The following is a 27,885-nucleotide window of genomic DNA, read 5'->3' as shown; positions in this document are numbered from 1 at the left end:
TTACTGGACTGTTCTTATCTCAATCCATGGGAGTTACATTCTTTCGATTCTCTTTCCCATCCCTCCAGCGGGTGGGGGGGGTGCGGGGCGGGTGATGAAGGAAGGGGGTGTGAGTGGGTGGCTGTGTGGTTCTGGGTTGCTGGCTGCTGGCTGGGCTTAAACCACGACATAGACTCACACACAGCTTTCTATCAAGAGATAATTAAATTCAGATTTTGTTCAGTAAATATTGTCTCATTTTCAAAGTTACTGTAATCATCATTTATACATAACCACAAAGCACACTCAGCATTTGCAGAGAGCACCTAAAAGCAATGAGAAAACTTCAGGAGCATTTTATGTAGAAATATTTTTCATAAATACTTCTATTTATAATTTAATCACAACATTTAGCATTTTACTAAATACTATAATTAAGCATTTAGTAAAAACATCAGTAGTAAAGAACATCACTTTAGCTTCTTGTCTCACTCAGTTTATCAAATGTGATGTGGTACACAACACTTCTACTCACCTATCTTCCCACCACAGGGGCCACCACAACCACCTTTAGCCACAACTACTGTGAATGCCTTTATCACAGAATGCATCTCCTGCTGACTCATGTAAAATGAGATTACTTCAAACAAATGCTGTTCTAGGTGAGCAAGCTGAGCAGCTACTAAATGGCTCAGACTGCCCCACAGAATGGCATTGCAGCTGATACACAACGTGCTAATATATGCTTTGCTGTGTCTGTAAAGTTAATTTTAGATTAAATTGGTTTGGACTGGAAAGAAAAAATTCTCCACATATGATGGACTACACACGTTTTCCACATAACTGGACTACAAAAAGAATAATGCAAGTTTGTAACAGGAGGCAGGCATTATGCGGAAGACATCACTTTCCATCTGAGCAGGGATTTAAAAACCTCAGACCAGGTCTCCCTTCTTTTTGACACTGTCATGAGTGTAAGGGTAACAAATAAATTGTGTAAGACAAGGAGATGTTAAAAATGTCCCTATCATTATATCATGGCTCATAAAAAAGGAGATACAGTTTTTTTCTGTTCTGTTCACACTGCACTGGAGCGGAGGGTAGGCCAGTCACAAGAGACTGTAACAGCCACAAAACTAAGGGAGAATAAACAAACAAAAAAGTTGACAGGAAAAGAGATACAAATATTATGAGACCATTTCTAGATGCTTTTTGTGTATTATACACATATACACAGTAGCACATATCCAGTTTATTCCTTGAGGAGAAAATTTGGAAAAGAAATGACATAGTATCAGTATTGCACATGGTCTGTAGCATAGCATTTAGAAAGGAAGGAAGAAGCTGTGTTGGTAAAGTTTGGAAAGAAGCAGCGTTTCTGTTATTTAGCGAAGACACTACTTTTAATAACATTTCAGAGTATTTTCATAGATGCCTTTAAGCATTTCTTTAGCTGGTGTTTTGTTTTTTTTTTTTTTTTAGGCAGACATTGATTATATCTTCTCTTAAAGACTCATTAATCAAATGTTAAGGTGGAAGACACGTTTTGTTAGGAGAGCACCTTTTAAAGCAGAGAATGAAAATAGCCATGTTATGAGCAAAAAAAATCATGGCATAGATAAATGAAGACATTGCCAGAACTTTTATAAAAATCCTTATGTCATGCACAATGCCTAAACCTTATTGATTGTCAGGAGCGAGATTCAGCACTACTCCTAGAGTTCTACATAGTTTTGGCAAGCTGTTTATGTGAAAAGTAAGATACAGCAATATAATAGGATAGTATTAATCTACTACTTCTAAAACTGTAACAACTCAGCAGGATTTCAGTGTAGCACTACTGGAGCTGGAAGAAAGAATGAAGAATGTCTCTGTTCTGGAAATACAGCAAATGTATAATGTATTTTCAGAGATAACATAAAACACAGACAAATGCAGAGGTTGGTAACGGCCTTGCTGAAATCTCATTTTAAGAACAACAAAGTAGTAACACACCTCTGCACTGAGGTAAGATGGTAATACTGCAAGATGAAAGAGTTTGTGGAAATGTCAAGTATAAAATATTAGTTTCCATCAACAGATAGTTCTTAGTTTTTTCTTAACATTCCCTGTGTCGAAGATTTTTTTTTTTATTCTTATAAGATACTTTTAGCTGGTTTAAATGTAATGCTGATGAATCCTTTATAACTCCTCATTTCATTTTCTTTTCTAGCTTAGTATTTCAAGAATATTTTCAGTATTGAGCTGCCCTATCACACCAGCTCAGAAATCTGTCCTGTCTGCTGCTAAATGACAGAGTAGTAGTTTCTTTATTATCTTCCCTCCTCCTATCCTTAAATGTCATCAACTGTTTAGCGTATTTAAGAGGGACCAAAGGCCTTATAATCTTTTTAATGTACCTAAATCCCCATGAAACTAATGCTTTGTTGTTTAAAAAAACAACAACAACAAAAAAAAACCAAAACAAAACAAAAAAAAAAAGCAAGGGTGACCTTTGCACCAAACACATTTTAAGCCAGTATTTTGGATCACAATATTCTGTTTTGGCCAAATTTACTGTTACTGTTTCATCAAAACCTTTTGCCTCCCCAGCCTCTCTGGATAAATTTAAGATCCTCAAACATCACTATCTTGATTACTCACAAAAATATTCAGGCTTTAAATCTGGGCTGATATTTTCCCCTTTATTCTCAGCTGCACCCAGGCTGGTCTCTAGAAATGTCAGAAAAAGTGAGACTGATTCTGCTCATCTGGAGCTGAATTTTGTCGTATCATTTCCTGTCTTGAGTCTGTCTGGCTTCATCTTTAAAGGAAGAGATTTATACAGTATGCTGGATTTCAAAAGGCAATGAATGAAATGTCCCTTCACACTCAACTTTTTTTTAGTGCATGTAAATCCTACATTTTCTGCACCTTTTCTATGCATTCTTTTTTTTTTTTAATGAGTGATTTAAACTGCTTTTATATCAAGATCAGAATTAAAATAACAGGAGTTCCTATAAAATTCCTATATAAGAATCTCCAGGAACAAAGGGTTGCATGCTGATTCTACTATGCTCTTAACAAGACATTTAATGAAGTACACGCATACCTAATAGGAATATCCCCATCTTATTTTTTTGTTGTTACTAAAATAACGGATCCACCATTAAAACTATATACAAAGTTTAAATGATAAATCTTTTTTGTTTTGCACTGAGCTGAAGAAAATATCCCAGTAACATAATCCCTGTTATATGAGAAAATGTACGTGATGAGGTGTCTGAAAAGAGACTGGCCTTCTGCTGTTAACTCTAAGAGAAACCTTGAATACTGCATTTTGTCACATCATGCGTATTTTACTCATATAAATTCCTGGTTAATTTATTCTTCTTATTTTGCTGAAGTTCACCAGTTGCTGAAGCAGATTGTTCAGATGAATAAAAACCCCCAGTCACTACAGCTTATGATAATTTAAAAAAGATAATGTTAAGAATAATACCATGTACTGTAAAACATTTTTGGAATTCAGATGAGTCTACAGTTTTCCACTATGAGTGGTAGAGGCTAACAAGATACTTGCCTTTATTCTCTTGGTTTTATTTTCCATATTTATATATTTTCCCTTGTGTTCAGTATGCAAGAAATTTGTGTTATTTATATATAGATATTGTTCTTTATGCAATTTCCTGTCTTAAATATGAATGTAAAATAAAGTAGGAATGTGACACTAAATGCCTCAACTCTTTGCTCTGTTTGATGATGTATTTAGTATTGTCACTAATTCCACTGAAACACAGGGGGACTCTACATGCGAAGTTCTTGAACCTCCCAAACATTCTGCACAGAACGGATCTACAGGCATAAAGAATGTAAATAAATAAGTACAGGAAATTCATCTTTTGAATCCTGAATTTCCTGGGTAGTTGAATACCTTAAATAGATAAAATGTTTTTGCTATATAATTACTTGCATATTTTATGACCACAAACTGTTATTGCAAAAATGTAAAGAAAATACAATTGTAGAAGAAAAGCTGTCTTTTTATAGTATAAGCTGACATCTTTCCCTTGAAGGAGGTTTGCTCTCTTAAGGAGCCCCAAAACAGTGATTTCCTAACATTTATACCTTAAATTTTCCTCCCCTTTGAACAACAGTAGTTCGAGATTTTATGTAAACACAAGCACCACTGTTCCATGAAGACGCATGAAAAGGAACGTGTCAGGCAATCCTAATTAGAAATAATGGGGGGTTTCACAGTTGAGCCAGTTTTATGCTCAGGCCAGGAAAGAACAAAGGCATTTCCTTTGTAACAACACCATGTAAGTGGTCAGTGTCCTCCCAGAATGACCATTCACTTTGGAATTTGACATGAAAGAATCTGCCAGTTGGCATTGTTCTGAGCAGGATGCTTTTAGGGAGTTCCTGATGTTCACTTCACATTCACAGCTAGCTGAAGCTCCTGAGAGTGGTCTGGGAGCAGACCAACAGTTGCACACCTTTGTATCCAGGATCGAAAAAAATCCCGTGCTTTTAATCAACATTCTTGAAATAAAAATGTCATAGTAGCACAATATACTGTTATCCTAAGTCACTAACACAGGTGATTTCACTGGTAAGAGGACTAATTGTTTATTCTGTGCTATAAAAGCAAACTAGTAGTCCTTTCTCTTTCTTACAGGCTACATAATAAAGCTCAAAGACATTATTTAATACCTCACCTGCTTTATCACATGACATTTCCTGTGGAATAATGCAAATGAGTCTAGCTCAGAAAATAAGCACTGCCATACAGCCTGGGGAGACAAATAACATTTCCAGAGATGACTTGATTATCAACAAATTAGCACCAACAGAACAAATGCCAGCAATTCAAGCATCACTGAAAGAAGGTGTTTCCAGAAAATGCCATAAATGGAGAAAAGGAAGAAAAGAAGCAAGTATTTGTCACCTATGCAGCAATGGTTATCTTCAAATGTAAAATGACTCAAAGGTGTTGGGAGATTAGCAGCTGAATAGGTAACAAGGTTTAGAAAAAAATCAATTTTATAGTGACATTTTCAAACAGAAAATGAATGGAAGAAAACTTGTTCCCCACAAATTCTAAACTTGCCATTGTTACATTTTGTGTTATCTGTTCTTGTGTAAAATATGTTATAAAATTGTTTCAGCTCTCTTAAAGATTATTATGACAAGAAAACTTTCATCCACAGTAAAGAAATTGTGCTTCAGATGCCTAATGGTAGAAATGCCAACATTTCATAGGTCTGATCTACATGGGAAAGCAAAGAGGTTTCTACTGCTTTTATAATTCATTTTTCCCAGAAAAGGCTGACTTCTTGAGATGTGCTTATGCATGAAAGCCTTTATAGCAGAATGCTCATTTTTAATAACACTCAAATGATTAAAAAAAAATCTTTAAAAATACTTTACTGCAGCGACCATATGCTAAGTCCAGGTGACTGTGCATGTAACGTGATTACTCACAGATGCATGGCAATATGAAGAACTAACACGTTACATTTCACAAGGTTTGGCTAGTCTCATATCAAAGTGCAAGGTCAGACCTACATGTGAAAGTGCAGAGAACATTAGAATTAATTTAAATAATTCCTTTTTCTTTGCATTGCTCATCAAAATATTACCTCTGTTGAATTCTAATGTACCAACTAAACTGTATGGGAATGGCTAGCTATTTCCTACACACAGTTTTAAAATTGTTGCAAGTGCAACCTGTGTATCAAAGCCAACACACAAAGTTATTGAAATTCTGGATAAATCTTTGGTCGTAAGTATCCCACTATGTTTTAATTTTTAATGTCTTCCTCTCAATCTGAAGGGAAGACTTCATAATTTTTATAAATTTAGCCCAAATCTAAATAGTTAATGTGAAAGTTTTCCATACACATATAAATGCATTTTGTGGGAAATTAATAGATATCTCATATGTTTAGACATTGACTGTGGTTTATAATATCAAATTAATTACTGAAGTTTATACATAGCTCTAAACCTGCTGTTTTTCTACTCACAGAGTCCTATCAAGTTATGAATCATTTTGAGGGAGGGCAAAATCAGTGAAAGAACACCTGAACTCTGAAAAAAACCAGAACATATGGGGTGACAGTCTCACATTTTTCTTTCTGGGTATCTGAAACAGAGACTTGAATGTGGAGATGAAAACACAACTGTCCTTCCTCACTCACACATCTTCATGTGATTCCTCATCCTTCTTTTTGATGGAAGCTGTCACATAATTGTTTTAAATCATACATACATAGTATAAACATTATTAAACAGAAGAATTATGTCTTACTGAGACATGAGATTTTTCTAAATATGGCCAAAATCACAGACCAATTGGACCAATTACATTTATTTTCAAAGCCAAATACATTGACATACTAGTCAATGATGCAAGTTAGAAATGTTAAGTTAGGAAAAATCTCTATAAAACTGCTAGTAAAAGAAAAATCTAATGTTAGGGTGGTATTACAAAGCATTGCTTGACAAATCAGGAATTCTGAAAGTGTATCCCAGGGAACAAATGTAGCAAAGTCCCCAGGTGGGATGGTTGCGAAATAAATGCAGGCAACAACCTCCTATTTTACTCCTGGTTTTGCAGCTTTGTGGAAGGAGGTGACCTTTAAGTAATGTACAGAATATATACAGTCAACATATAAAAATTTAAAAGATCTCTCATTTTTTAACATGACATTTAAATATTCTTTTTATTGGACAATTTATAAAACTTCTACAGAATGAAAAAAAATTTGGTGACTTTAAAAATGTTAATCTTATAATTAACAGTCAGGGACATACTTTCTTTACACATAGAAGACAATGATATTCCAAACCTATTGCTATGAACTTTACACTAATAGACAACCATCTGCCTTCATACTAAAGCATTACATTTTTCCCGCTCTTGTGTGTGGATTTCACAATGAAGCAGACAGAACCTCTTAGCTAATCATTGTTTCATGGATGAAAGAATGACACATTTAATATTAAAGTCAAAAGACTTATTTACCCAGAAAGGAAAAAGAAAAAAGCTAGCTCAGAGTACGCTACCCTTCACTGTGTTCCCTGTCCACAGAATCTCCCCTTTCTAGTGTATGACCTAGCACTCACTACTCAGTAATAAAGTTTAAGTTTATACTGACACCAAATTTTCTATGCTGCATTTAAGGTTAGAGGTTAGAGTTTTTAAAGACAAACTTGTAGCAACTTTTTATTTCCAGATGACTTTGGTAATCTGTAGTATACTTAGGCATATATCCAGCACTGATAGCTTCAGCTTGACTTTGGCAAATACCCTGATTCATACACATGAATTTCTGTTTCATTAGGAAATGGAGCTAGATTTCCACTTTTCAAAATTGTCACTTAGAGATATTTCAGATTCAGAGGTATTTGACTGTAAATATACCATGCATTTAAATGAACTGGCTTGGCCCTAATATGTCCATAATGACTATTTTGACTTGGAACACATTTCTCGTACGGGCAGAACAACCTACTGAAGTTTATTAGTTAAAGTGCAATCAAATAGGAAAATGCAATAATGCATATAATAACACACTATCAAATTAAACCACATAATTAAGATAATAGCATTCACTTTCACTCTAGAAGCTGGTCTTATGAACTGTAAGAAATATACAGTTGTTGCTAACTGGCATATCTTAACCTAGAAATATACAACACATTTTAATGAAGCCAGAGTATCTAAACAGGCTTTGTGTATAAGACTCTGTGGTATGCTATATTGACTGTTAGTATACCAGCTGTGTGATATATTTTCTTGCTGACCTGTAGTTAATTGTTGGTGCAAGGTAGACCACTAAGATGTTTAATAAGTATATATTACTGGAATGCAGACGTATACATTACAGCATGATTAAAACAGGTCACAGCTATCTCTAAGGAGTTAAGAGACAATATTCTTGACTGGAAAAAAGTTCTGGATTGCATAGATGATAATTTAGTTTATCACTTTCAATGTTTAGAGTAAATAATTATAAAATGATTAGAGATGCCCTTATCTTCTGCAATTATGAGTTCTTTCCAGACTTCTTAAAGAACTGGTCTATGACTATCAAAGGCTTATAATGCTAGTTCAGTTGTGCAATTTCTGGTCTCCTTACATGAAATTATCAATCTCATTGAAACTTTGGAATTAAGTAAAAGGACATTATGTTTCCATTACTTTTCATCTGTTAAATACAGGATAAATCAAATCTGATCCTGATCTACCTAAGCACACAATATGACAGCATATGCCCTGCACTGTAGCTGCCTCAGTGAGATGCCGATGAGCCTGTCATATACCACAGTTCTGGCTGACCCAGGATTGCTAAACATGAAGAAGGAAGCTATTCCCTGTATTGATGGTGGGATTGTAGGGTGTAAAAGCAGGGCTCTGTGAAAAGAGGAACTCCTTAATCGGTCTTCTTACAGAAAGGGAAAAAGAAGAGGAACGTTCCAGAGCTATTAAAAGACATCTGATGTAGAAAAATGGATCGCTGCTAAAATCCTATCATCAAGCATAACTGCAAGGCTCTGCAAAGAAAACAGCATCTCTTCCAAGTATAGGAAAAAAAAAGAAAAAGAAGATATCTCATGGAAATTAGACATAACCAGTGAAAGGGTGAAATGATTATACAACTGAGGTTATATTCTCAAAAGGATCTAATTGTTTCAGGGTTTTTTTTAAGGCTTGCATACTGATTTTAGTGAATGGAATAGTTACCAGTGTGTCTAACACAGGATGCTTCAGTCTTAATCTTCAGAGATTTGGTTTCAACTGCAATTTATTGTAATAATCCCTTGCTTTTAATCTGCTCTACAGGCAGTCATTATTCAGTCATATTTTCACACATTTTTGAAACAAAGTAACAAAGAGAGAAGGCGACCCCTTTGTTTACACAGGTAAGATAAACATGCAAAATTCCCTTGGAAATATCACTGAAAAACAGTCAACTCATTACATTGTATGAACTCAGCAGGCTTGTATTGGTTAAATTTCAAAGGAGAAATGATTTAGGATGATGTATTTTTGAATGAGCAACCCAAATATAGCTGTTTCTGCCAATGGACTGAAAGGTTCTTCCATTAATGTCTGTGGCACAGGGAGGTAAGTACTCAGCGCAGATAATATAATTAAAGATAGATTATGTCATTTAAAAAAAAAAACAAAGCCAAACTGTCAAAGACTCCTGGAGACTGACAGATCAACAGGGAGAAAAGATTGGGTCAGTAGAAGGCAGCAATCTTGAAAGAAACATGCTTTTTTGGTTCCACTATTTTATGGTTCAGTTTGCACAACTGCCATGTACTGAAAGCAAGTGCAAAGAGTATGCCCAGATACCAAATGCATAGAAGATATTCACAGAATTAATTACCTAATGACACTGACAACTTGAAATTATATGATTTAGTTTATTATAAAATTGGGAAAGGCTGAAAGATAAAATAGTCTCTGGTATCTAAGCAACACATCACAATTTTTTTTTATTTTAAGCTTACAATCATTGATTACTTTCACACACAGTGAGTGTAATGGCCTACTTTCAGACAGTAATACAAGGTGACGTTAGCTCAGATACACTGTCAACCTAGCAAGTGCATTTTTAACTCTAGTAGCTTGTATTTCATACCATGGCAAGTTCATTAGGAGGATGTTACAGTTATATAACCATAAACTAGACACTTATTTTAGTTTTGGTTTTTTTTTCCTGTGCACTGGTAATGCCCTTCAATACTATGAGAATTATCCACTGCCATTTAAAACCCCTGTACCTTAAAAGTGAAAACAGATTTTGAAGCCAGCTGTAAAATGTCATAAAAAGAACTTTCTGAAATCTAATAATGCAAAATAATTATAACTACAAAATAGCAACATAGATCAGTTTGTCTTACAGCATTGATTCCTTTTACAAATAAGCCCAAATTGTCTGAAGAATTATTTTTTATTCAAATTCTAATTAAATTATGTTCATTTGACTAATACGTGCTTTATGAGCAACCGCAGTACAATAGAAGTACAAATGTGCAGCAGAGTAAAAAAAGCCTTTTTAAACAAAGGACCAGTCACAGTGGCAAAAAAGACTTCAATCTGTAGAAATGGAAACTATATAATCTTTTAAGGAGATCTTCTTATTTTCACAAGTTAACTTTCTTCTGTCTCAGAAATAATACTTTACATAACATGCATTCACACATTGCACAACAATTTGCACACTTTTTTTTTTTAATTTACTCAAGCTTGCTATCTTTACTAGTGCCTGACTGATACCACCAAACTTATGCTGCAAGTAAATATTATTCTAAATACCTCAGTGAATTTACTTCTGAGTTTCCAACAGTAACTGGGATGAAAAGCAGGGAAACATGTTGATCGTCATCTCTTCCCTTTTCCAGCTCCAAAAACCATAAGAATTGCATTTCACAACTAATACAGAAAGAATGACCCACAACTACCTTTTTCGCAGAACCGACCAGTGAAGTGTAGTGGGCAGTCGCACTGAAATGAAGTTGCCCCAGTAGGCAGAGAGAGAGGATGACAAGTCCCTCCATTATGGCACAGTCCATCCTGGCATACAGATGGCAATGTGGGGAAAATCTGAGAGGGCACAACAGGCTCAGGCAGCTCAGGCACATCAGAAGAAACCATAGGAAACGCTGTGGACAGATGTGTGGATACAGGGATCCTGATAGGAAAGAGAAAATATATCAAAACAAACAAAAATCCCAAGACTTTTCCACTTCAGCTTCGTTTAAAAACAGTGTGTGTGGGGGTTGTTTAGAAATTCAGATTATATTTAAGAAAATGTGAGTACATTAGTAATTCCCAAATCAAGTCCCCATTCTGAAATCTATCAGAGAGATAATGAAAGTATTTTTCCCTGAGAGTGCAAGAAATAATGTGCATGCATATAGCACAGTTTGTACATGCTCTCACAATTCCTTTTTAGTGGATGAAAACAATGGAGTGATAAATACAGGCTTGTATTATTAAGCATTTTATTGCTCGAAGTTACCAAATCTCATAAGGCAGTTCTACAAGACGTGACTTTCATACAAGTATATTAAGCATACACAATCAGAAAAGAAATGATGCAGTACAGCAATAGAGTATATTTTAATTCATAGATATGACTGGGATGATGGTGAGAGAAAGGCAGATGATTTTGCCTTCATTTTCCCCCATAACTTTTCTTGTTTGGAATGACATTCTCTGTCTCTTAACTTTTGAGCTCTCACATTAACTACTAGACTGATAAGTTAATCAGTAACCTCCTTTTTTATTATTTCCTACCTCAAAGTTGCTAGAAATAAATGAGCAACACCACCTGTTTGCCCTAATTGCCAGCTCTATTTGTTACTGCTTTTTGTTTCATCCAGAAAGCCAAACTTACAACTCACTAAAACCATACAAATTTAAGGTTACTGATTTACTAACTAGAACAACTTATGTGCATCACAGAAATTACTAGGATGAGGGTAAAGTAAAAAGAATCAACAGTTACAGGAAGTCATGACCATTTAATAAGTTTGCACAATACTAAGAGATAGACTTTATTCATTTTATAAAGTTCAAAAGGTTCTATTTTTTCCCAGAAAGTAACTTTTAATTCTGAAATTTGGCAACAGTAATCTGATAAAATACCTTGCTATTTTTACTTCACTGGTATTTTTAAACTTTCTGAATATTTCTCCTATGTCTTCATGTTGTAAAAAACAACAACAACAAAAAACCAACATATTAGAGAATGGGAGACTAGGTTGAACTGATATGTCACTAACACTTTGGCCAAAACAGAAATTAGAAATTAAATGCTTCATGCAATGATTTATAGGTGTAACACCTTTTGAAATACAGCATTTTCAGCAATGTGTTAAATATCAACAGTCAAATTCTTATTTTGGTGAAAATGGTGGTATATACCTGCTTTACAAAAAAAATAATATTAAGAAAAAATCATACATTGGCCCCTGCTGCACCCTCCCCTCTCTCCTTGTCACCTGCTCTTATATCATCTACCATGTCTGCTTTCATATTGTAGAGATTGGAGTATGTCTTAACAAGAAGCATTTGAAAGGGATGACTCACCATGAAAATAGATTGTGACTCCAGAAGCAGTGTGATGGGGTACCCTCAGTGTGATTTTGCATTCACAACTACAAGCATTTGTCTCCTTAAATCTTATCTTCCAAATTTTTTATATATCCCAGTTAGCCATGACAACCCGAAAACTGATTTTATTAGTTTACTTTTTTGCAACCCATATGTGATGCTTTGGGCCAGGATAGGGTTAATTTTCTTCATAGTAGCTGGTAGGGGGCTACATTTTAGATTTGTGCTGGAAACAGAGTTGATAACAGAGATGTTTTAGTTTTAGAGCAGTGCTTACAGAGTCAAGGCATTTTCTGCTCCTTCCCTCACCCCACCAGCAAGTAGGCTGGGGGTGCACAAGAAACTTGGAGGGAACATAGCCAGGACAGCTGATCCCAACTGACCAAGGGGACAACCTATAGAATAGATATCATGCTCACAATACCAGCTGGGTGAAGAAGGAAGGGGGGGACGTTTGGAGTTATGCTCTTTGTATTCCCAAGTAACTATTACACGTGATGGAGCCTTGCTTTTCTGGAGATGGCTGAACACTTGCCTGTTGGTGGGAATGAATTCCTTGTTTTGCTTTACTCACACGCACAGCTTTTGCTTGACATATTAAACTGTCTCAACCCATGAGTTTTCTCAGTTTTACCCCTCCAATTCTCTCCCCCATTCCATCAGGGAAAATAAGCAGGTGTATCTGAATGTTTAATTAATGGGCTTGCTTAATTGCTGGCTGAGGTTAAACCATAACACTATATTTCTAAAACTACTAACAAACTTCATAATATTCTGAAAGAAAACAATAAAACATATCCCAAGTAAGTATATTGTCTGAAAATATCACTACTGAAAAAATCAGTTATATGCATTGTTAATAGATCACCTTTACAGAGAAGACAATACATGTGGAGAGGCAGGTAGCAAGGAAAAGAATCTAGGAAGAGGAAGGACAGAAATAATTTGAGACAAAGTAAGTATCTAAGGGGAGCCAGAGGAAGGCACAATAATTGAGAAACGGTGGAGCCTGCAAAAGAACAAAAGGGACACAGGGCTTATGTGACAGCAAAGAGGGACATGCTGAGCAATAACGGTAAGGGAAGCATTAGAATAGGATACTGAAGCAGAGACACAGATTGTATCCAAAACAAGATAGCCAAAACACTCACACTGTGGTGCTTAGAAATGAGGATACAGTGATTTCAATATGGTTAAAAGCCATCCACTTGACTGAGAGAAATGCACCCAAAAAGATGTCAGACAAAAAGAAGGCTGAAACCAAATCCCTAAAAGGTTTTGAAGGGAGAAGACATGCTGATAAGAGGCTTGGAATTTTAAGAACATTACTGACTTCCTGTTTATTTCCATTTACACGAATAGAATAACATTTCCATTCATATGATTAAAATTACAACAAAGAAATTTCTGTGTTTATAACCACCCTTTTTTTCTCCTACGGGAAATAGCTAACATGATCTTCATATAGGCTATTCCATCCAGAGTAGCACTAAGAGTACACTAATGTGTGTGTTATCTTCCACCACGCTAGCACAGCAAATTAAAAATGTTCAGTCACCTGCTGCTGAGATTACAACCAGTGATTAAAAAAAAAAATAAATTAAAATCTTCATTTTCTCCCCAAACATAGCCTAAATGCCTGAGAAACTCTGAACTAATTACATAAAGAATCAGGAGAAATTTCTTGGGAGCTATTACTAGGATTTGGGGTTGATTTTTTTGTTCCTTCTGAGGGAAAAAAAAAAACCACCCAAAAAACAACGAAATCACAAACCCCTTAAAACCTTAAATACATCTGGGGAAGAATCAGGGTATAAACTTCACTCTCACTACAAGTAATTACAGAGATCATTTCTTTAATGGCAGATAATCCTATAGATGACCATTGCAAAATTTACTCCTCTTAACCCAGTTGCAACTAATGTCAGGGATAAAAGACTGAATGAGAGGGTATTTGCCTCACTGGCAGGTTGTGCATTCTTGCATCTACTTGGAAGCACTGATCTACAGCTGTGGAAGTTTCACATGCCCTTTCTGATGGGAAGCTACTGTTTTTCTCTAAATTAGAATGACAGGAGTGTGCTTCAAATGACATTTTCAGTGCAAGTAATGCAGCCTGGCTTCATTTTTTGGTTGACATTCTAATCCACAGAGAAGCAAGAAAGAAAGCTCCTTGGTAGGTTGATTTCTCCCTGGTTCATTTGCTAATATTTCGCTGGTTTTGTCAGCCTTTGCTGTGTTGTTCTGGATGTTTTGCTTCTAGATGGTGCCTGACTGCTTATGTGCAGATGCCCTGTGGCTCGCTGGCTTACTGGAAAAGCAGAGAAGAATTTGCCTTGGCTGGTTAGTGGGGCAAAGGTCTGCAGCTGCACCCAAGAGCCATTGAAGCTGCTGCTGCAAATAATCAATGACCTCCGGTCAACACAGTTTAACTAAAACATTTATTTGAACCAAGAGCCAGGAAATGTTTAAACAAACACAGTAATTGAGGTGTTAGAAGTTTTGTCAAAGTGTAACAAAAATAAATCGGGCAAAACTTGGTTCACTGATGTTACCCAACAAGGCTGCAATTTGCAATTTTCTGTTTGCTTGCTTGTGTTTTCCCAGACTCATTGCCTTGCATGTCAGTAATGCACAGAAAGATCTTTTGAGTTGCTGTGAGCATCAACATATTCTTTTTAATCTTAAAATTAGCTCAGCTGAAATTTAAAGGCCTGCAATCTTGTGTTTCATAGCTGAGTGCATGCAAGTTTGAAATGCTTGTCTAAATATAGGTGTTAGTGCAATCTGAAGTCTTGGTTGTTCTATATTGCACTTTGCCACTCAAGCAGATGTATGATAAACTGAATAGCAGGAATATATGAATCATGCTTGATGTTATGTCATTAAAATATAAGTACATATACTAATACCAGCTGTGCTCCCCACTCCCCTGTGCTGTCCTCTTTTCTAAAAGAGCCTGAAACTATTAGCGTGTGGAGTTAGAAGCACTTTTAACCTAGTTGACTCTATGATTCTATCTGGCTTAACATGAGCGAGCAGTGTGCCCCGGCAGCCCAGAAGGCCAATGGCCTGTATCAGAAATGTTGTGGTCAGCAGGGCCAGGGCAATGATCTTCATCTTGTACTTGGCACTGGTGGGGCTGCACTATGCTCACTTCTGTGCCCCTGAGTACAAGAGAGACATTGAGGTGCTGGAGCGGGTCCTGAGAAGGGCAACGAAGCTGGTGAAGGGTCTGGAGAATAAGTCTTATGAAGAAGAGCTGAGGGAACTGGATTTGTTTAGTCTGGAGAAGAGAAGGCTCAGGGGGGACCTTATTGCTCTCTGCAACTGCCTGAACGGATGATGGAGATACAAGGTGGCTGATCTCTTTTCCCAAGGAAGAAGTTATAGGACAAGAGGTAACAGAGGAGGTTAAGATTGGATATTAGGAAAAAATTCTTCATCAAGAGGGTGATCAGGCATTGGGACAGGCTGCCCAATCACTGGTGGAAGTGGTGGAATCATTTCCCCTGCAAGTGTTAAAAAATTGTATAGATGAGCCCCCTAATGTCATGGTTTAGTGGTGGACCTGGAAGGCCTTGGGATAAAGGTTGGACTTGATGTTCCTAAAGGTCTTTTCCAACCTAATTGTTTCTATGATTCTGTGGACTAAAAAAGTTAACAAACCTTCTGAAATGCCCTGGCTGTGCTCTGACCCAGCACTGCAGTGCCTGAGCTACCTGTCACTGATCACCCTGTACCAGTGATCAGGGCAGAAAGCTGGGACTGTTCAGCCTGGAGAAGGGAAGGCTTGGGGGAATCTTGCTAAGATGTAGAAATACCTGAGGGGTATTTTTTTTCTTTTTAGGGGAGATTTATCTGTATGAAGGACTTCAAACCGAAGCCTGCAAACAGAGCAGACTTGTCTCGAAAGCAATTCATTATCAGGCTGATGGCAGACATGTCTACAGAAGCACTCTGACATTTTTCCATGAAGCAGGTTAATGAGACATGCAATGGCACTGGAGTCCCAGTGATAACATCTCCACTGCCCATATCTTCTGGTACTTACACACTTAACATTTTATTACTGAAGTAATGGATTTAGCCTTATCTGATATGAGTGCGATAAGGAAGTTTGTATTTTTAGCTTGTCAATAAAGTAATTTGTGCTGGGAAGCAACTGATGTTATTTGCAATTTTCTTTGGTGGGAAAGTCTGTACATGTCATTTTTCTTAGGTTGTGACAGGATATTATTTTAAGCAAGTGTTTCAGATTTTGGAGCCAAAGGAGAGATTTTCCAAGGGCATTAGTATGCATGGTAGAATATAAATTCAAAACATACTGAAACTGAAAACAACTTCACTTCATGGAAATGTTGGTGTAAACAGGAATAAAACACTAGTAACTTTCATGTAATTTGTCAAGAATGAGCAAAGCCTTTTACAGGTTGTTTATTTAAATATTCACAACCTTGTCAAGGACAATACTTTAAATAGTACGTCACTGATTGCAGTGAATCCTTAGAACAGTGTATCTGCATGCTTACTTTACTGGAGAAACCACTTAAATCACTCAACACAGTAATTTAGAAAGCAATTGAGGAGATTATTAGAAAGGTATATATTTCAGCAGTTTGCATCTGATTTTTATTTCTTCTCCCTCCCTTCCTCCCTCCCAAACCTCAGTGTTTGTTTGATTTGGAAGAATCAGGTGTCTGCCTAATAGAGATGACTTATGATCAGGCATGTCTCTGAAAAATTCAATTCACAATGTATGTTCCAGGCCATAAGACCAGCTTCTCCCTCCCACTAGGCACAATATTTGGTAGCAGAACTCAGTGATACTGTAGTTGCAGCTTTCCATTTAAAAATTCACAGTTGGTCTAACATCATTTGCAACTGCTTTTGCACACACAGCATCTCGTTTAATGGTGCAAACTCTTAGCAATGAAAATAATATATTCAATATATAGTGAAGCTGAGGATGTGAGAATACAATTAACAGATATAATGAAGTTTATGAAAGTTCGGTTTACAAATCCAAAGAAAACATTATGAACTCCAGGATGCATAGCAGTGACAGATATGGGAAGAAATGGCAGGTATGGAAAGACGTGAAAGGGGAAAGAGATGTACTAAGAAACATCTTCCTGTTCTGTTTGCTTTAAAGCATGTAGATTCCATAGACTTTGCAACAGATAAATAAGTTAACGACATAGAATTTGCAGCAACAACACTTTATGTTGAAAGTTTAATAGCAAAAGCCTTCCTAAATAAGACATTGAAGTGAGTTTACCTTAGATTATCTTTGAAAAAAAAACAACCTTATTCCCTAAGTTTAGGACATGACAAATAATGATTTTGCTAGAACTGAATTTCTGTACCAAGTCCAGTCCTCTTTTTCTTGGATTGCTTTCGGAAGTAAGTGAACATCGAATCTTTCAACTGTTCTCAATGATATTTGGCTTAGTTTTGCTGGTTTGTAGACTTTCCCATTCTCCCTTTGACTCTTGACTTCCTAGCATCCAAACAGCAAACTAAGAAAAAAGGTGAGCAATCAAAACTACTGAGCACTGAGTAGACCAATGTGCCAATCTTTAACTTTCTGAAGATCAAACAAATCTCAAATCTGCCTGAGCTTCAGCTTTCTTTTTCACATTTCATCAATAATCACAGTTAGAAAACCTCTTCTCAATTTCATCTTAGCTACTGCTTAGAAAAACAGCACTTAAAATGCCCAAGTATTGCATCTTTACTGATTTATGAAACTACTTATCTTTCTTGAAACTAGTGGGTTTGAATGGGAAAACCACTTTCATTCCCTCCTTGAAGATCCTCTCAGCAGATCAGAAATGTTATTTTTTTATCATGGCACTGTACTTGTACATCTGAAAAGCCTCTGTTAGAACGGAATACAACTATCCTGTCCCAGTCCTAGCTGGCTAAGAAAGATGCTGTGAGAGCCATCTAAAAAATCATGCTTCAAGAAGGCAGTCACTACTGTTTACCAAAGCTTCTATCTAGCTTCAAGGACTAAAGACATTCACCCACCTCAATAATGACGTCCAGAATTTAGACTCCAAAATGGAAGATCTACCTATGAAATTTTATTGCTCAATGTGTCTGTGACGGATAAAGGAGAATCACTTCTTGCTCCTGAATATGCAATTGATTTCCTAAGTGATAATTCTTCTCAGGCAAGACTCCCACATTTAATTCTCAGGACTGCAGTACCTAAACCTTTGGTCTTTGCCTCCAGATGTCTGGAGCCCTGCTTCAAAGAAAGAAAATGAAATGCTTCAAGAGCAATTGATACAATGGAAAAGTTTGTATTCAGATGAATAACCCAAGAGATGGGGAACCACATGCAAACACTTTTCCTTTCTCCACTCATCTCAATGAATGCTTGTTCCATGCAGGACAGAACAGGCTGACGAACTGGTTTGATGAGTTCTTACAGTCCTGGTAGCAGACTAGCAAGTTGATAATTCCATCAAGCTAAGAACACAACTGAAGTCAAGCATTCCATAAACCAGAACAGTGCTCTTACTACTGATATGAAGAACAAAAAGTGAAAGCAAGTATCTGCCATCATTGACTATGTCTTGTACACTCTTCTCAATTTCTTCTGGGCATGCCTAATAGATCTTGCTTCCTGCGAGATACACTTAGGAATAACAAGTAAAGGCATTGTCAGACTCTGACAGGAGTGAGGGGGATTCTAGAGAATGACAGAACTCCCATATATACATAGAAACACACACTTTGGCAGGCCGCAACTTCAATGGACCCTGACTACATTACAGATAAAACGCAGTACATACTTTGCTCTATAAGAAACTATATATAACTATAAGAATAGTTTAGGCATCTGAATAATTTTTAAAAACATTTTGTCATTCAAAGACTGTATGAATGGAGAGAGAAAGGAATATAAAAGGCATTCTGTACCACTCATTATGAAATTACCATAAGAGCAGGCCTGCAAGCAGGAAGACAAAGAAATATGAAATTATTAGTACAGGAAGAGTTAAAAATACAGATTACTGTTACGCATTATCTAGTCTTTCTTTCAGGCTTCATTTCTAATTATAACATAATGCTGGAGAACGGCTGGCATGCATACACACAAACATCATTTATTCATCAGTAATCTGGCATTTAATTAAAATATTACTGCATTCTCATTGAGTGCATAAAGAGAAATGCTGTAAGTATGACAAGTCAAAAGCTTCCTGTGATATTACAGTGAAAAAATATATTACCAAAAGCTTCCTAGATAGTATTTTACAAGTTAACAGATAAGGAACTAAAATAATAGGCCTTTATGTACTTTTATTCTGTGAGGAAAAAATATTTTACAGTCAATAAAGCATGTTTCACAGATGAGAGAGCAAACTACAGCCCATAGTGGATCTGGATACTGAGGTTTACTTAAGAACTGGTGAGATTAAAGCTTTTACCCTGCTTGTTTATCTCACACTTTTCCTCATTCCACCCCATGCCCTGTTATGTTCACTAGTTTTCCACTTCCCTTCCGAACAGGAAGTTTGCTGCTGGTCTGGGAAGCATAAGTGGAAAGCAATGTTAGTTCACATTGAGCTGCTGGTCTTAACTGTTACCAGCTATGATCCCTGGTGTTCATCTCCATGCACCTTCCTCATTTACATTACCTTCCTCCACTTCCAGGATCCTCCAGGCAGGATGTTTACCTCCTTCTTTCCCGGCCCCCTTCTTTTGTCCAAGACGAAGTCTTTTCAGGAGTTCTTATTTTTCAGCACTCACTTTCCTCTCCACAATGCCCAGCACCTATTTTTCCCAACCAAAATAGTCTCTTTGTGTAGAAGCACAATGTGATATCAGCCTCCTACGGGGTGCTTTTGTCTCATGTATCTTTATTAATTAGAAGCTTCAGGATATGCAATTATTGTTTGGTCCAGACATTATCAAAATTTACAGCCACCTCATACTGATTGAAGCTATCAAGAAGGAAGCTTCTATTTGAGAATTCACAGGTTCAGCTTGGGATACTTGTATGTATATTATCTGCTGCCTGCTATTACTTCCAATTGAAATTTTTCTTTTTTCTTTTTTTTCCTTACAGCAGTATCATATTTTAGAGTGTCCTAGTGTAAGAGCCAATACTGGTAGAGGTCTTTTCTTTCTTTCTTTCTCATATTAATATGGTATTACTGTAAGAGTATAGTAAATAAAGTTACACTCTTACTAATGGGATTTTCCTAAAGAAAGGTTGCTAAATGCTGGAGCATGGAATATTTTTTTCTCACAATTTTCTGACCACAGTGCATTTGTATTGAGCACTGTCACTTTACTTGAGAGTGAATAAATACTGTAAGAGTGACAATGACAGCAGTAAAAAGAACAATCAATAATAAAGTAATTAAAATATTTAATACTTGTGACCTTATGTTCATTCCCCTTTCAATTCCAAATTCTCCAAGGCTTCAAAATGCCATCCAAAATAGCCTTTCCCTTCCTAAATATTTGAAGAAATTTTATCTGCCAATAAAGCTCTAGGACAGAATTCACTTTGTCAAACATTATCTGCCTAAGAGCTTGGAAACTTGCCTGACCTATTGCCTTCCTTCTCCCTGTAGACAGTTTATAGGCAGGGAGAAGCACCTCCAGTTCAACCCATTCTAAGAAAAATACCACCTTCTCCATTGACTAGGGATTGACCTGAACAAGCTAACTCTCATTTGAGAATATTTTAGATCTTTTGGTTTATGAAATGGATTTTATAAATCCAAAAGGTAAATGCTGGAAGCCAGTTATTGGTGTTATACATACGTTTATAGTGCCCAGAAACTGAAGAGATTGAATCACTTCCCTTCATTTTCATACCATACTTACTCAATTTTATAACGTCAATGAAATATGTTAGCAGTTAGTTCTAAGAATTTAATGTATGGGCAATGTAATTTGGCCTTCAGCCTTGCTTCTTACAGATGTAAAAACCTTCATATTATATCTCACTATTTTTATAAGGAATTATTTTGACAGTTAAGAAATGCTAACTCATGCTTTATGTCATCTAGGACCTTTTATGAGTAACTAGCAGTGTAGCATCTTAATCTATCTACCCCATAATTTTAGACTGGGTGGAGAAAGGGAAAGTGGGAAAATCTGGCTTCAGAAAGCTGGTCTGGAACATGTATCTTTCAGTAAGCTCACCGCATAGAGACAGGTGTTTTTTTGAAGTTCAAGTCATTTGTGTTCATGTCCTATTTTTGACACTGCTTGCAATTTTAACAGTTTAGGATTTTATAAGCTGACACCCTTCCTTTTCTCCATACATACGTGAATTACTTAAGATTTCTACTATGGCTATGATCAAGCACTGCTTCCTTTAAACTTCAAAGCTTCAAAAGAAATCCATAAACCCATAACTAATGTTATTCTAGAAATTTAGTAACCATTTGAGAAGATGTGAGCAGGAGCTGAAGGGGTGGACACAAACCCCAAACTTTTATTTTATGTGTGATTTCGAGTAAATTGCCAAAAATATACATGAATACCTACAGCAGTTTTTCACATAAAACAATAATTTCTGTACATTCTGAACATCCTACACATTACAGAATTTGTCTCTTGGAAGATCAAATTCTTTTTGTAACCAATTTTTTTTTGTAACTATTTTTTTTGTAACTTTTTGTAACTATTTATTTTAAAGTTTACACATATATTCTGAATTGGTTATGCTTCTGGTTTCTGCTTTTCATATGCTGGGTTTTTTGATGAAAAACAGAAAGAATTTTCTTTTTTTAATCACAAATATATCAAAATGTGCCCTAATTTTTAGGTTAAATTTCTGACACATTTTCTCTTTACCCAAAAGCTGTGATTTCACTTTTAAAGAAGGAAGGAGGAAAAAACAAAAATTACAACAGGATTCAAAGCTGTTCTTTTTCTGAATAGTTACTTCAACAAAGATCAAGAACGTACTTTTTAAAACGTTATACTAGTATTTCTAGTCTGCAGGGGGCGCTGATGCACTGTACTTCTACCGTACTGCAGAGCAAGATTCAGACAGGATATGATTACAGGTTACAGGTACAGAAAAAACACACGAACAATTTATAGTCAATTTAGGCTTTAAGAAATTATGTAATTGTAAAATACCCATATGAATTTTGGAGGGGAATTAATGTTTCTTTTACTGGTAAATATATTTGTTTTTCAGCTGCAATCAAGTAATTTTAAGGATAAAACTGTTTTCTTAACTTTATAACAAAGGACCTTTGAAGGATAATACATATTTCCAGTATTACATTATTTAATATTACAGCCTTAAACAAACAGAAATTCTGCATTCCCTGTAGAAAATAAAATTTTGTTTTACAGCTCCCTGGAGAAGCCCATTTATTGACTGCTGATGACATTTTTGTGTATTGATCAACCAATACAGTTACTATTTGACTCACAGACTCATTTAGGCAAGAACATATTACAGTAAGAAATAATTATGCATTTTAATAAATAATTATGCATTTTGTCAGTTGATTTCTCTATTTTAGGATCTAATCATCTAAGATGTAGAGATCTCCTGATAAGAATGCAAGTTCTCAGTCAGCGGCATACAGTAGGATGCATCAGTTTTGTCTCTTATTTATCTCAGATGTTCATATTGCCTCCAGTTATAAATGTACTTAGCCCATAAGTTATGTCTGTTTAGAGAATTCTTTCTAGAAAAACATGCAATCTAATTTTAACACAGGAACACATGAAGAAGCCACTACTTCAACTGGTAGCTTGTACCAATTATAATCATCATTACTGTTACAGTTTTTTTGGCTTATTATGAATTCAGATGTGGTTACAGCTTTCAGCCATTGGATCTAACATGCTTGTTTCTGCTAAGCTAAAGAAACCTCTTCTCTGTCCAGTTTCTCCTCATTAAACATATGTCCTATCTTCATGTACACTATAACCACCTCAGTCATATTTTAGGAAAAAAAACAGAGTGACTAAATAACAGTCTCTTTCTGTACACCTTTTGTAAAAAGTACCCCCAATTTCTTTGAGGTTTTTTAAATTATAATTTTCATCTTGTGTGCTTTTTAGGTATTGCTCCAGTGCACACCCGTACACAGCACAACCAGTATCGCAATCAATAGTATACACAAAAATGAAATTGTCTCCCTACTTGCTTGTTCAGACACAACAGAAATCATATTTATCACTTTGCTCCAGAAAGTCTTCAGGACATTGTTCTTTGGGGCTTAGCTTGTTGAAAGCTGAACTTCTAATATGAAATTTTGCACAAAGTTAATTTTAAAAGCATTACTACATATTTCCTTTTTTCAGGCTTTCCTTTTTCTCATAATAATTAAACCTTAAACGTTAGAGCAATTTTAGAGGAAATTTATTTTATTGCCAATACCTCTTATGAAGTCAATGCTTATTAGTACAACAAATTTTGATTTATAGGTTCACAATATGTATCTCCACAATGGATATCTTTTGGATATCAATAATAGAAGATACTTAAAAAAAAACCCCAAACCAACAATTCACAAAACCACCCAGTTTTAAAGTTGGACTCTTTAATAATTTTAGATCTGAAATAGTTTTTATTAAAACTGCTCTGCCAAAAAGAAGCTCAAACTATCTTATGGATTGTAAAAAATGTTCGAGACTTTTTTTAAGAATTTACGATTATTTATATATATATATATCTTGTGGATTGTTCCAGTTTTAGCTTTGTTAAATGAGATTTTTACAAACCCGCATATATTTTATAAGTTGTGAAGTCCTGTGGTCTTCACTGACACAGTGAAGGACACAGAATTAATGACAACAGAGAGCTGCTCTACAGAATAAACTGAACTTCCAAGCTTCCCTCTTGACATTCTGGTTGCTAGCAGTTGAAGGCAATTCTTATCACTTCTGTATCAAATTCAAAAGTGAATCTCGAATATGAAAAAAGTCAAAGTATTATACTGATTCAAGCTTCCATTAGGCAAATTATTCCTTTCAGTATTACTCCTTCTTACTTATTCTAATATGCTTCTCTTCACAATACAGTCTGGTTTTAATAATACAAGCAACTGCATCTCCATTGAAAGGCACTCCCTGCACATAACATGGAAGTCATGGAAACCTGCTCCAAGAAAGGTTTAATTATTTGTTAGCATATCACAAAAGGTTTTTTTTCCTATTCCTAGGTTTCTGTAATTGGAATGACATGAAATGCTAGCACTAAAGCTAAGTGTCATTGCAGTCCAATAAGGAAAGCATGCAGTATAATTTATTATTAAATTGATTTTAGACAATTCCTCCTGTTTTACAGTTTGCTTTTTCTGAACCACTGCTCATAACAAATTTAAGACTAGATATTTAGGGAAATATTCCTAAAGCAGAATTCCACCAAGCCATCCATGCACCCATCTGCAGGCTTTAGATGCGCAGAACAAAATGGAGATTATTTTTTTCTATTCTAAGACAGTAGAAGAAGAACGTTGTAATATTCATATACTTGTCTGGCTAGAAGCCCAAGTCAGTATTTCAGGAAGCTACTGAACCATAGCACTTGATGTCTTGTGTCACTAAGATAATTTTTCTTAAGAATTAAGATAAAGTTTCCAAAGAGCATTACAATGGCTATGACATACGACGCTATTAATTTTGTAAAAAATACATATAGTGAAGTTTTAAGAAGGGCTTTACGTTTAGTTTTTATTTTGTGAATCTGCTCCAATTTTGTAGGAAAGTTGAGATGTTCTCAACCCAATCCTTTTTTTTTTTTTTTTTTTTTAATTCTAACAAAGCCCTTCTATTTTCATATTTATGGTATTACTTGGTTTTTAGGGGAAGTTATGCTGAAATCTGAAATAAAAGATGTTACATTAATTCATGAAAATGAGTTTTTTACATAAATCTTAAGGATGTATCTTCTCAATGCATACTTTTTTATGGCTTTACATTTAAAAAAAATAATAATGTTCAAGCCCAGTTCTTGTTTGGATGACAGAGTTTCTAGGAAAGTATAAATACTGAAAGCAATTTGGCAGAAGATAATGAACACCTTTGATAACCTAGAGCAACCCAAAATCATGCGGCAATCTATAGTGTTCCTGGGACTGCAATCTTTGATGTAAAGCAAAAATGGAGTCCTTCACATTTGCTGGAGCTAAAAATACACAGCAGATATCTTGTATCTCTCCACCCATCTGATTACCATATAATCCACAGGTAAGAAAGGCTGAAAGACTGCAAAAAGTCTTTAAAGTTATCTTAGCAGCCTTCTAATTCTGATCACTCTTAACACTGAAGAAGTTCCAAGTACAGAGAATTCACTGTGTTGTCAGCTAGACTGTAATGCCGCCCATAACTTCTGAACCATCAGGCTGGTCCACTAAGCAATGTCATACCTTAACTTTCTTATCTCCTTCCTATATGAGAACTTGTGATGATATACTGAACAAGCACCTGATGGGCTATCTATCTCATTCCCACATTTTAACAATGTGCTGTGGATGGATACAGTGACTTTTTACACTAATTGCAGATATTCATGGGCTTTGAATCTACCAAGGTAAAGAGGTCAAAGCAGACTTATTTTGTTGTTGTAACAGAAGTCTTTAACGAATATTTCTCCTTCCTAAAGTATTTATTTAACAAATTCAGTTCTATTGTGTGAATATTCTGATTAAAGCTTAGAATTTTACTGATGTATAAAGCGGTATATTCTTATGCAACAGTTAAGCATTTTGGGTAAGAGAAGCTTTATAAATTTCTTTAATAAATTTACTAATCATATACAGCAGGAATCACCAGTAATTGGGTTCAATATTATATAACTGCACTAAAATATATATAAAATTGGGAAACGAGCACAAGTTAACATTTCTCCAGCACTGGAGCCTTTTCTTTAGCATGTGAAACAAATACGTTATAAAATAATGAAGTACATACAAACAGTAGTAGGAAGAAAATTTCATTAAAAATCCTATGAATCCTATTCATAAGAAAATTTTCTTTCTGTGCTACTTGTGTCAGAGAGCTTTCCAAAGTATTTAACTGAAATGTTTATTTTCAGTAATGCACTACCTCAGACTTATGCATTGGCATGCATACACTGATATATATACTTGCAAAAGGCTCCTTAATGAAAACAGAAGGAAAAAGTGCATGATACTCCTTTAAGGCTTATTAGCTTCAGTGCAGGCACCTGGCAATTTCAGAAGAAAACAAGATCTCATTACAATTGCTATTATGAATAGAGACAGTGACTGCCACTGAATTCTGTTGAAAGAACTAAGAAACAATCCCCTGTTGGTATAATGCACACACCTAAAGTTACAGCAGGGTAAGTAAGGTCAAGATAAACATCAGCAAAATCTGTTATTAATCTTATAGAAATAGACAATTACCCTAAAGAAGATTTGTGTTAGTTTTGCAGTATGCTGATAAAAGGCAACCTTTTCCAGGAGCAGGGAGAGAAATGTAGTATTTACAAATAACCATTATCTCACCTGCATATATTTGACATATGCATTTCACTAATATCCATCACAATTTACAGTGATTCTGAGGATTTATAAAAGTACGAAAGATTAGATCAGGTACTTCTTTCTTTTTGTTTTTCTTTTCAACATTGAAGTCTGTGTCACTGAAATGTCATTATCTGAACGGGAAGGCGAAGGGAGGGAGGGAGGGAGGAAGGAAGGAAGGAAGGAGGGAGGGAAGGAAGGAAGGAGGAAAGGAAGGAAGGAAATGTAACAGGAAAAATACAGGGAATTCATGTACACATATGGAGCAGAAAGGAAGTTGCACAAGACAAAAAACCTCACAAATGAAAAGAAAACATGCAAAGAAATGTAAAAGATAAGGGAAATCAAAAAGAGCAAATCAAGCAAAGAGAAAGACTATACAAGCAACTCAGGCAGTGGGAAAGGAGGAAGGGGCAATTAGGAACACAGAAAGGGTTATTAGACAGCAAAAGCAATAGATGAGAGAGAAATAAGTAAAAAGATAAATGTAGAAAGAACAAAAAAATGCTTGCTATCATTCTGATAAAATTGCACAGAATTTTTTGTCAACATAATATCATGCATCATATGCGATGAAGACAAATGGATGATATTTCTTATCTTCAGTTCTGTACTTCAGAAACATTTAGTCCAATTTCTATGTTAACCATGGAATACACAGAAAACCTGTTAAATAATTAAAATTTAGTGGTGTCAGTTCTGTTTGTTTATAATTTTCTTCTGCAGTGTGCAGAGCACTATATATACCTTTTTTTTTTCTGTTTCAGAATTAAGCACGTAACTCCAAATTGTTAATGAAAAAATATGAACATGACTACTTACACTGATATGTAAGAAGATAAAGTCTTAATATTTTCTCTTTCACATAAAACAGGACCTCAGTGCTTCTTATAGGATCTTGCATACTAAGATGCAAGTAGACAGAAGAGCTTAAATTTGGAACTCAGTGATTTCCCTTTCAGGTTTGAGCCAGCTTGTGCGTTTGATTAAATATAAGTTTTTCAGCTCAGGTGTACTCATATGACAGAACCCTTTGACCTTACTTGAGTCTTGTATGGATTCTTACAATGAAGTCTAACAGACTTACAATGAAGTCTAACAGTATGTACCACCATAGGCACTTTTCCTTTTCTAGGTGTGGAACGGTATCTGACTTTCATGACCAGCTGAAAAATAACTTTTCAGCAGACCCAACTTTTTTCAAAGTATGTAGTTAATTTCAAAGACAGAAATCAAACATTTCAGATGCCTGGTGTCAGATGCTCTGAGTTGTGATGTTTTATA

At 35.6% G+C, this 27,885-nt stretch overlaps 1 protein-coding gene across 1 annotated transcript in view; it reads right to left on the bottom strand.

Annotated features, from left to right (window-relative positions):
• EYS (eyes shut homolog) overlaps positions 1-27,885 on the bottom strand; it is a 579,093-nt gene that overhangs the window by 180,016 nt on the left and 371,192 nt on the right. The window contains exon 25 of the mRNA XM_061347833.1: positions 10,444-10,673. Coding sequence (XP_061203817.1) covers positions 10,444-10,673 — 230 coding nt within the window. The remainder of the gene's footprint in view (positions 1-10,443; positions 10,674-27,885) is intronic.

Source organism: Neopsephotus bourkii, unplaced genomic scaffold (genome assembly GCF_033783945.1).
Source record: "Neopsephotus bourkii isolate Nb327-2 ecotype Australia unplaced genomic scaffold, CSIRO-AGI_Nbou_v1 NB_330, whole genome shotgun sequence".
NCBI lineage: Eukaryota > Metazoa > Chordata > Aves > Psittaciformes > Psittacidae > Neopsephotus > Neopsephotus bourkii.
Note: the sequence above shows the minus strand (reverse complement) of the source record. Positions and strands in the feature narration are given on the sequence as shown.